The 12,176-nt window shown below is 43.5% G+C and overlaps 1 protein-coding gene across 1 annotated transcript in view; it reads left to right on the top strand.

Annotated features, from left to right (window-relative positions):
• ABTB3 (ankyrin repeat and BTB domain containing 3) overlaps nucleotides 1-12,176 on the top strand; it is a 346,709-nt gene that overhangs the window by 148,709 nt on the left and 185,824 nt on the right. Inside the window, exon 2 of the mRNA XM_088478919.1 lies at nucleotides 6,629-6,778. Coding sequence (XP_088335045.1) covers nucleotides 6,629-6,778 — 150 coding nt within the window. The remainder of the gene's footprint in view (nucleotides 1-6,628; nucleotides 6,779-12,176) is intronic.

The raw sequence follows: 12,176 nt of genomic DNA, 5'->3' as shown, positions 1-12,176 counted from the left end.
GTTCCAGCCACTGGGTTGCTAATTGCCACTCTACGTGTTGTTGAGCTTCTTAATTTAGGTCAACAGGCTGTGACAGAGGGCAGCTAGAGTAGGTTTTGCCTCCTCCTTCGCTCACAGTAGTTGTTGCAGCAGGAATTAATGCTATTGTAGAGGAAGCAGCAGCACCAACAAATGAGGAACTGGGGAAGTAACACAAATCGTTGCTCTACTCCCCATCCACCCAACAGTGTTATTATCTTCTCATTTAGACCCTTGTTTTTGCTTTCCAAAACTGGGGATTTTTACACTTTTGGCCTCCTGCTTTTACGTTTTATTTTAATAGTTAGCTAATGCTGTTAATTTTCACTAGTGCTACCAGGAATATAATGTCTTGTTTTTTTAACAAAATGATGCTGTTTTTGGTGCCTGAGTTTGTGTCTACATCTTTTAACACCACCGGTTAGTCAGCATGATTATCTTTCTCCTCATTAACTTCAAGATAAGATGAGATGGATGTCCTCTATGACTGTTGAAACTACCAATATATAGCAGCTGTATCGCATTGATATTGATTGCTTACATTTTACTCGATATCCATATTTCATCAGACCACGCGCATGTGCTAGCGGACAGTATCCTTCGGATCACTCTCCCAGAAAATGCCCATAAGCTACAATGACTAATACCATCTGAACATGGCGATAGCTACCAGGTCCAAGCTCCAGAATAATTTACATTCTGGAGATTGGTAAATTTCACAGTTTAGCAGCCCCCATAGAAACTTATAGGGGCTGCTTTTGCAATTGATATTGGGGGATTGCATAATATATTGGAGTCAAGATATCTTCTGCAGTCACTCATACATACATTCAGGGGATGCTTTATAATTGCAGGTATATCCCAGGGATATCCCACAATTTATCTTATAAATATCCCTTTAAATGGGAAAACATCATTATTGTGGAAGGCAAAGGAAAGAGGATTGTGGTGTTGCAACTTCGTGCCTCTGCAGAATGGACAGTTATGCCTTGAAATTCTATTAGTGGGAAATTCACCGCTGCTCTATCTGGTCCTATTACATTTAGCCCAGAGTTTATTGAGGTGCGCAGTGTCGTAACCGGGCGGTAGTGCGCCTTGTACTAGCCACGCCCCCTAAACCCATTATGTCACGCCTAGGGGGTGGGAGCACTGGCTCTGGGAATGAAAGCACTGTGAGGAGAACTGTGGGCAGCTCCACGGCTGCAGGGTGTCTGCTTGGCGGCTCCGCAGTAGCACTAATGGCTGCAGGGTGCCGTTCCAGGCACCCCTGCAAGCCACATGTAGGTACAGTGGGGCAGCGATGTTATAACCCCAAGGGCCCTGTGCAATGGCATCTCTTGCACACCCTTAGTTACGGCCCTGGAGGTAGGTATAGTTCCGGCACACATTTAGTTCAGCGATTTGTGTCAGACTACAGGGGATTTAACAGGATGTTCTGATTAATATCATGTTACGTGTAACTAGCATGGAGGGGAAAATTAGCTAAGAGGTCCCAGTCTCTATAGAATATTATTTTGGGATGAGCGATCTTGGAGAGTGTGCCTTCAGTGATAGAGCTTAGAAGGACAACAGGGTCATTTTGCTAAGTGTCCAGTTATTTGTATTCAATCCCCTTTATGTTACATAATTTATAGTGTCATTACTTGGGAATTTTTTGTCAAAGTATTACAAATATTTTACCTTACAATATATCCGGTTTAACTGAGAAGAACAGTGTGGGAAGGAATGATAAAGGAATTCAGGGCATGGTATTATTTTAAATCTATGAAAGCATTATGTTTGCCATCCTCCAGTCCTCCGCACTTATAAAAATAAAACAAGAGGATCTTTTCCAGCTGACAGTGATGACTACATTAAAATTCATTATAGATTCTGTGATGAAGTACGTGGGTTATCTCTTTCTCTTTCTATATTCTTGGAAAGTCCGGGGCACTATACTAAGTGTTTGTGTATTTTATTTTGGTGTACACCAGTTTACACAGTGCCTACACAAATGTCAGTAACATTTTGAGTTATCTGGAAAGTAAAAAAAACAACTTTATTGCATCAGCCTGAATTATTTGCATAAAGAACTGACTGGGTGTAATAACAACAATTTTAGAAGTAAAAAAATAAATAAAACAAAATTGATTTTGACCTAAATTCAGCCTTGTCGCGCCAATTCTTTACTCAACATAAATGTTGTTGACAGTACAGTGCACACACTATTTGTAAGTGTTTTATTTGCTGGATAGGTTAAAATACAATATGAGCTTTCTGTACAAGGAATGGCAATATGTTCAACTTTCTAAAATAATGCCTCCAAAATGTAATCAAACAGGCTGATGCTAGTTTCAAAAATTGCAACATGCAATGCAGATCGGGTACCGGTAGTATATGCGTTTGGTTTATGTTAGGCATTCGTCACTTACATCCATGTGTATAAACCATACTTGCCTACTCTTATGGAAAGTCCGGGAAACTCCTGAATCTTCAGTGGTTGTCATTGACGCCTGGAGGAGTGGCCAAGTCTCCCTTATGGTGCATACACACGGTCAGATTTTTCTTCAGATCTGAACGATAACGATTTAAAAAATCGTTCAATAGTTCATATCTGAAGGAAAATCTGACATATCTGACAGATCTGTCAGATGAACGATTTGAACGATGCGCGTTCCCGATGGTCAGATAACGATATCTGACATCTGATGTGTTTGCAGTCAGACTTGGACGATTCCATTCCTTTTAATGCAGTCAAAAATCGTTCAATTGTTCAAATTGTTCAAATCTTTGGTAAAATCGTTCAAATCATTCCAATCGTTCAATCGTTCATCTGACAGATCTGACCAATCTGACCGTGTGTATGCTCCATTAGGATGCCTGCCCGCGGCTGCCCATTTGCCGATTGAAGTGGTTGGTCCGGGTGGCCGATGACGGTAATTTCACTGACTTTTGTCACCGTGGCCCCACACCCGCTTGACAATGCCGGTAATGCAGCATTGTATAGTGGGGTTGGGGCCACGATGACGCGGTTGTGCCATCATCACCCATGTGGCCATGTCACATCCCCCCAGCACCACCGATCTGTCCCTTTACTCTTATGTTTCAACAAAGCTTATAAATCTTCTGTCACCATCTCATGTATGAAAAGAGCATGTGCTGCACACAGACACATAATATATGCCGAACAAAGCGCTTATCAGCTTCAGAGATGAACCCGCAGTCAGTCAATCAGATACTGTTAGGTCTCCCTGGCTCTGTCGTCACCATTAGCTTGTATTTGCGGCTACCCTCGGGCCCCAGATTAGATATGGCTTGGTCAGATTAGATATGATTAGATATGGCTTGCATGCGTCTCTGTGCCATTGTGCATCCACTTGCAGTTATGAAAACGAGCTTATTCTACTCAGTTTACATTAGTACGTCCTTCCCTCCCCAGTCCCACTTCTCCATGTGCAAGCGAGCACATAAGTGTCAGGTGCACGCAAATCTTCATCACACGCAAAATATGCATCTATAGAATAGAAGCGGAATAATCATCATACGTAATAATAGAGTCAATAGAATACTCATTTCAAAATCATTCTTTGTTGTAGCCACATAATTCAAAGTGTGGATTTTTAGAAGTGGAGTTGTTGCCCATAGCAACCAATCAGATTCTACTTATCATTTATCCAGCACCTTCTAGAAGATAATACCTAGAATCTGATTGGTTGCTATGGGCAACAACTCCACTTCTAAAAACCCTCACTTTAGTAAATATACCCCTAATTCTGCTTTCCTTTGAATGTTATAGGGCGTGACTCCAGTTTTATGTAGTAACAGTCTCATCCCTTATTCTTTAACACTGTTTATGTGATTGCTTTTACATTTCATTTTTCAGGTGTTTTACAATAGATGATGTTTTACAGCTAAAAAAAAAAAAATATTTTCAGATTTGTCATTCAGCTGTTTATTTTTCAATTATTTAATTTAATACATTTGAAGTTGTGACTGTACTGTATATGCTATAATTGTCATTTGACCTGATGTACTTGTGTCACTGTCCATGCTCAGTAGAGATCTATTTAAGAAAGTAAACAATCCGGGGTTCTTCCATTCTAGTACTGTTATTCATTCATTGTGTCTCCATATGACCTAACATATTTCATCCACCCGTACGCAGCAAATTAAATCAAATTAAATCAAGCAGTGTTAACACATTGCACCCAACAGTCTCTAATATTCAGCAGTGCCTTGTAGGTTGTACTTAGAGCCAATCCTATGCATTGCAGTAAAGGCTATCTTGAAGTTTAGGTTAAATATAAGGACTTTTTAAAGGGTTTTTTTCTTGGCTGCTGCATCTCTTAATTATTATTTCTGATTGGTCTTTCCACACATATTATCCCTGTGCATGATTCGCAGCCCTAGGAGAAGCTTTGTGCGGTTGTTTTTCCTGGGGCTTCTGTTATGGAGATACACCAGCTAGTAACTTCATGTACAGTATATGATAGGTGATAGTGTAGCTTTAAAGACATACATTATTAGAAGTTCTGATCAGATAAGGGTGCCTTGGAAAGTTTGAGTAAAGTTGCATTATCCAAGTGGGAGGTATTACCATCTGGCAAATTGTTTTAGTTTTTGGCCAAATAAAAAAGCCCTCAATGCCACTAAGCAAAACAAGGTAACCCTGTCCCTGGAATCTTACCAATTCCCCCTAAACTGTGCTGCTTGCTGAATCCAGAGTTTGAAGAATGTAGAATGTAGCGTGGCCTCTCTTAAAATTCTATTGGCTGGTACTTGCACAGAGGTGACAAAGGTTTTACAAACTTAAAACTCATCTAGTCCTCACCAAGTCCAAAATGTTATCAATCTAATCTCATGTGACAAATAATAACATATTCTACTTTGTCATTATTCAACAACAAGAAAAGCAAATAGCATCTGCAGAACTCATGTGTGAAAAAGTAAGTAGACTCCTCAAAACAGTAGAATGAAGAAACAAGTTTTGCAGCAATAGCTCAAAGTAATCATTTCCTTTCTCCAGAAGTTTTGTCTCCTACATCGTATTTGGAGAATTTGGTTTCAACCCTTCTTACAAAATGGCTTCAGTTCATGGGTGTTTGAGGCCACTCGTTTATGTACAGATGTCTTAAAGTCCCACCATAGAGGTCTACACTTTGACTTGACAGTAACAAAACCTTGATTCTCCTCTTTTTCAGCCATTCAGTAGTAGATTTGCTTTGGATCAGTGCCTTACTGCATAATCCAAATCGGCTAAGTTGTACTCAGATATTACAAGGCACAGCTCCAACCATGATGGTTGCCTTGAGGTTCTTGTAGTGCTATGCTGTTTATTTTTCAATCCACACTTTTCTAGCCTATCCAGAGGACATGGATCCAGAGCCTTGGGTTTTCATTCAGATGCATCTTTACAAATCTAAGTTGTGATTATTTTATTTGTTTGAGGAAAGCCGGCCCTTTCTCCTATCTACCCGTTCATGACAGACATATTTATTCAGTCTTCCTCTGATGGTAGATTTATGAACATTTTCTGTGCTGTCAGAGGCCTGTAGATCTCTGGATGTAGCTTTTGAATTCTTCCATTTTCTCAGACCATTATGTGATCTGATTTTTGGGCAAAATCGTTAAGATGCCACCTCCTGGGAAAATTGGGAACTGCCTTCAACTTTCTCTATTTGCATCCATTCTTTCTCAGCATAGCATAATGGACATCAAGCTGTTTCCTACCTTATTTCCCTTTTCGGATTGATGAACAGCAACAATTGCTTCCCTGAGATCATAGCAGATGTCTTTTCTCTTGGCATGGCATTGAAACAACTCTGAATGTTTCAGACTGAAGTGGGAACGTTCCAAATTTTATACAGAGGTGGGAGCTCCTCCCAATCAGCAAATAATGAAGTGCACATGATTAGCTGGGCATCTCTCAAATTACCTTCTTTACGGACATGAAATAAGTAAGGGCGTACTTACCTTTCATACACGGCTTAGTTATGTTTTATTTTGCTGATTAAATAGCGACACAGTTAATCCTGGTATGGGTTATTTATCACATAAGATTAGATTTTTCAAACTTTAGGACTTGGTGAGGGTTAGATGATTGTTAATTATGTTATGACCTATAGAACAGATCCAAAAGAGGGTGTACTGTGTTTTCCACATGCCTGCAAATGCTGTTTCCAACCCCTAATGCCGTGGAACATTGCGGCTTATTTGATAACAGTGGGACCTATTCAATAAAACAATGCAACGTGCAGAAATTGTGCAGTAAATTTCAACCAATCAGACCTTTGCTTTCATTTTGTACTGAGATACTGAGCTGTCATTGTGCACTTTAAACCATGATACTAAATACTAAGTAAGCCCCTTGGTGTTGACGCTGTATCTGCCACGGGATATATGTTTGTAATGGCCACAGAGTTAGAGCTGCTCCCATCCTGCTACCAGGGTTGTGGCATTCAGTTTTGATTTTATTTAAGCAAGCCTACTTCCAAATTTAATAGTTGCTAAAGAAATTTACAGTATGTTTCTTAATGGTCAACCTCTCTTGGCTGTACTTCGTTGACCTTTTTTTTTTCTTGTAAGGTTAAGAAGTGCAGCAATCTTATTTATTTTGATTTTGTATTTTCAGGAGTCCTCTGCCTTCCAGACAGTTTGAACCTCCATAGAGAGCAGCAAAGGCCCAATAAACCAGGTGATGTACAGATGTTTAGCCAATCAGAACTGAGGACAATAGAGCAGTCTCTGCTAGCCACACGTGTGGGAAGTATTGCAGAGCTCAGTAAGTACCAGTCTGTAAAAATTCTTTCTTCCCCTCCCCTCCTCACCCCCCCTGTCTTCTGCAGATACATATTCCGTGGGAGACAGCCATGGTAACTATAATATATGCAATTTATCTTAGTCCAGTGTAATTATGGCAATGCAGCAAAGATGAATGAACCTGTCACTGTTTCACAAAATTGATTTTCATCTAATCTCAGAGGATAAATTCTATATATTTCTATTTGTTAAACTACCAAATATATTGGAGAAAAATAAATAAAAATATATATAAAAAAAAAACATAAAAAATAAATTGGAATGATATAATTCTGCTTATTAAAGAGCTAAATATAATTAACTTTTATTTTTAATCCATAAGTCTGTTTTTAACCGTTACTGGCTTCACTTATGGGAGCTTCTTAATAGGTGCTATATATACTGCTTATGTCCAGTCAGCACCTGTGTTAGCGAGACATTGCACTGTTTTTATTTTAATCTCCCCCTTTTTGTACTCATAGTGGTATGTTCCATCATTCTGCTGGGTTGCATAGACGGCCTACAGTTCTGATAGCATATGGGGAAATAGTGGCTCAAAACATACATTTCAAGTGCAATTCTTTTTTAAGTACATATGCAGAAGTTTAAGTGGTAATATTCAGGGGACTAATTTCTGCCAACCACAGGACAGGGGGCTGCATTTCTTTTAGAGGACCCCTAGGGTTGCCACAAATATACATTATGTTAGATACACATAGGCTCCAGCCTAACCAAAATGTGCCATGGCTGGTCAGGAACAGGTTAAAAAAAATGTTCTCCCATTTTTTTTTAATTGTAACCCCTAATTAATAATACAATGATTTGCAAATTTGGCCATTAACATTTGGCTTTCTTATGGTTAAACAACAACATTAAGGGCTTCCTCGTTCTGCAGGTTAGAGCATTATGCCTGCCATTTGCTCTAAGCTGGCAGGCCGTTATTTTGTGCTCTGCAAAGATTTCCTCATAGTGACCAGTAGCTCATTGCACTGTTTATACCGATGTACAGACCCAACAGGTTCATATGGATAATTGCAGTGGGTATCTATCTTCTCCTGTCAATTAAAAAAAAAGTGCAAAGAAGGGAATCAGAGGTAAAGATTGATCATGGCTGCAGTACAAACACATCTGACACTTGTGAGAACCACCCATCACCCATTTTTACTGTGTCACAGTTACCACATGGCATTATTACATTTATTGCATATTCATGATTCTACTGGGAAATGTGTGTTTTGTGGATGGTTTATGCACTGAATATTTAAAGCTAAGGGCCTGATTCAGACCCACTCGCGAGCGGCAGTCCGCTCGCAAGTGGGTCGATGTTCTGGACTGAGCATGCGCACGACGGAGGGAGCTCCGTCGTGCGCATGCACCAGACGCGACGAGCGAAGGAAAGTCCTTCGCTCTTTGTGTCTGATCAAAGGGGGCGTGCTGTCGATGTTGATTGACAGCACGCCCCCTTTGGTAGGCGTGCCGGGGGCGTGCCTCCCTGACGGGGGCGTTCCCACGGGAACGCCTCCCATCAGAAGCCGGCCCACTGACATCACTAGTGATGTCAGTGGGAGTGATTTTGGCTCTGATAGAGCCAAAATCACTCCGGAGCTTGCGGTTGAAAACCTCAACCGCAGGCTCCGGCTCGCAGTTTCGATGGTCGCGATGGTCAAGACCATCGCGGCCATCAAACTGCACGCTCGTATAGCCTGTGGGTGGTGACCCACAGCTATACGAGCGTCCAGGAGGACGCTCCATTTTCATGGAGGCCGGCCCTCATTCAGAGCGTGCGCTCTGCTCAGAGCGTACGGCTCTGAATGAGGGCCTAAGTTTGCTAATTTACATTTCCTAGGGGACCTAGTGATAACATGGTCATCTATATCATAGGTGCAGCTGATGTTTGTCCCATTGCTGAGGGTGGGGGTGGGGTGCCTTCCCTCTCATGTGATTTATGATCGTTTCACCATCGGTTGGTACATGGGGGCTCTTAAAATATTTCACTATGGGGCCACACAAATGTCTAGAGACATACATCCCTGGGTGATACCCTGCCTTCTTTGCTTATAATAGAAGAAGTGGAGAATGCTGCTTTTAGAAATGCTTTAAAATGCACCAGTCATCTCACACTATGGTGGCAGCCATTTTGTTGGCACAAATATGTTTTTGTTTTTTTATAAGAATTAATCTTTATTTACAACAATGATTTCCAACTACTGTGCCGGGACACATTCGTGAGTCATGATTCTGGGCTGGATGATATTTTGGGTTCAACTCTTGTCTATTGTCCCAGAAGAGTGGGCAAGTCTCCTGGCTGTTACATGCTCACAGACCCCTCCCCCGCAGCCGCCCTGACACCCAAGCCTCCCACTTACAGAGTCAGTGGTCCGATGGAGGTGGGGTCAATTATGCGATCCTCTCTGAATTGCATCAACGTTACCATGCCCCCTTCTTTAAAAAGCCGTTAATATCTGCATTGTATAGCAGGGATGTGGTCTGGATGATGCAATCATGCCAGCATGCCCCCTGCATCATCCACCTATACCGCACCACGCCCCCTCACTCCCCCGGGCTCCCTGATGGGGCAGACAGAATGGCGGCAAGTATGGTTCAAGTCTATAGTTCCTCTTTACTCAATACTTCAAAACTGTTCTTCCTTCACAATTTGGGCCTGATTCAGAGGAGAACACTATTGCTTCTTGTGCCACAGCTCAGCTCCATCTGTATGCGAATTACGCAGCCGAAGGGATTCGTACAAAGACGACCGTTAGCTGTGGAGCTAAACCACCACTGTGCACATTAGGATGCACCATTGGTCGCACCATCGGAGATTGCACAACCCTATGGCAGAGTCAATTTCCCTGTCTGAACATGGCTGCTGGGGTCAGTGCAACTGCGTCTTAAGGCGCAGTCGCTGACCACGACACGCTTGCCTCTGACTAGCCATCCCCGTTAACATCCACAAACGTTCACTGATATTGCCTCTCTCTGTGTCCAAATCCGTTCTGCGGCTTTCGGCGGTAAACATCAGGAAGCATGTGCGGTGCGACTCAAATGGATGCGCAGACTAAAGACATCGGCCACTTGCGTGCAGCATTTACATAGTGTGCACCTCTGATTCAGTCTCCTTATCTATAAATCCATAATAGTTTCCATTCCCTAGGGACAATAATGCAAATTAGCGAATCAGACTTTTGGGTAATATCATTTCCATGCCAACCCTTTTAGACAGACTTCAACCTATTGGGATGTTTTTTAGAGTGTAACACATTCACCTACAACCTGTTTCGCCCTTTTGTTTCTTTTCACTGCAGGATAGGTTGTTATGGTTAGCATGTAGGCACAAGAAAGAGTTGCAATGTTGAACGCAAGTTGGTTGTAATTACTCCTGCATTACGCGCAAGTATACTGTATGATCGCCCTTATGCAGTGCTGCAGAGTTTACTGTGCGCCTGTACTCTACCTGTATACTTGTATACCTTCATCATTGTCAGTGGACCAGCACTATCTATTGTGCAAATGGGGTTGGGTATGAGATCCCGGCGGTCGGGATGTCGCTGGTCAGAATACCACAGCGGCATCCCGACAGTGAAGATCCCAACAGCAGTAGGTGAGTATACTATAATGAAGCCTAACCCCTACCCTAACCCTCCCTCCCTAGTGCCTAAACCTAACCTCCCCCTAGTGCCTAAACCTAACCTCCCCCTCCCCACGCCGCACCCTAAACCTAGCCCTCCCCCTCCCCACGCCGCACCCTAAACCTAGCCCTCCCCCTTAGTGCTTAGCCTTCCCCCTAGTGCCTAAGTATCAGGATACTGGACCCAGGATCTCAACGCTGTCGAGATTCCGGCGCTGGTATTTAGACCGTCGGCATCCCGCACGCCGGGATACTGACTGCATCCCGTGCAAATGATGTACCTGGAAACATGCGTATATATGCTTCCCGGCCATCTCTGCTTAGCCCTCAATACCTACAATACCGGTCTCTCTGAATGTGCCTATGAGCCTGAGGCAATATCCCATCACGGCTGCGTTCCCGTACGCTGCAGTTGTGAGAAAATATGTAAATGGCGCAGCTGCCAGTATTTGTATTGAGGCGACACTAGCAATTTCTTAAGCAGGGGCGTATATATATAATGGGTGCATGGTGTGCAGGGAACACGGGTCCCTGGGTCCAGGGGGGGCCTGCAACGCACACCCTGCACCCATAATATTACTTACCTCTCCAGAGTACCACGTCGGTGCGGGGGTCCGGCACTGTAAAACGACTGGAAATTGGCCACGCCGGCCATTTTTCCATCGTTTGCGCATGTGCAGTACAGGGAAAATGGCCACCGCCATAACTCTGGTGTTGGCCGCGCACAGCTCAGTGCGCTACCGGCCGCCGGGAAAAGAGGAGGGGGCCCGTGTCGGAGACTGCACACGGGCCCCCTCCTCTCTAGAAACGCCCCTGGTCTCAAGTCTTCCGCTTGCATAGAACGATGCACCATCTGCCGTACATCGTTCGCACATCAGACTTCTGCCTGTCACAAGTAAAATGCTGGAGCCTTAACCACTGTGTACGACTTCACAATCGCTAACTGCTACACGCCCCTGAAATGGCCGCAACACGTGAGCATTTTAGTAACCACTCCCCCATTGCCTCCACCAAATGGTCACTAGGCCTGATTAATTACCAATCGCAACTGCGATTGCAATAGCGATTACGCACGGAGGCTTACTGCGATAGTATGCTAATCCATTGCTATCGCTTTGCTGTCGCAGCACTACATAAGGACGCCCACTTTACCATGCACACACCTGTAATCCTTAGCAAGACTGTGAAACCATCGGTACCATCGCAGCCTCACGCACACTTGGACAAGGTCAGACCTTCATCAGTTAGCTTCATTGCACGCTATGAGTACTCAAGCTGTGTAGGGCATCACAGTGGCTAATTTATGCATGCCCATGCAACGGCGTTCAAACGCATTGGCACGCCTGCGTTTCGCCGAACACCCCCCGTCACCACCCACAAACGGCACTTCCTGTCAATCACTCTGCAATGGGTCTGCGTAGTCACTACGATCCCAGTCCCCGATCGCAATGGCCGGTTCGCGCACATGCACTGCGAATCATACGCAGAACGCAACAATCGGCCAATTGCATGCGTCATCGCAGTTGCGATCGGTGAAGAATCAGGCCCACTGTCTGCCAATCACTCTTTGTCCTAATCCAGACTACAGCCGCCATCCCAAGACATTTGCGCAGTCTGACTTTGACACATGCGCAGACTGAAAACATTGGCCGCTTGCAGCCGATATTAACACTGCATTTACCTGTGAATCAGGCCCTATGTGAGAACGTATAGCTGCACCACTTCAGTTAAAGGTAGTGATACGATTAAAATA

The sequence above is a fragment of the Taudactylus pleione genome, unplaced genomic scaffold (assembly GCF_031769625.1).
Source record: "Taudactylus pleione unplaced genomic scaffold, aTauple2 ptg000225l, whole genome shotgun sequence".
NCBI lineage: Eukaryota > Metazoa > Chordata > Amphibia > Anura > Myobatrachidae > Taudactylus > Taudactylus pleione.
Note: the sequence above shows the minus strand (reverse complement) of the source record. Positions and strands in the feature narration are given on the sequence as shown.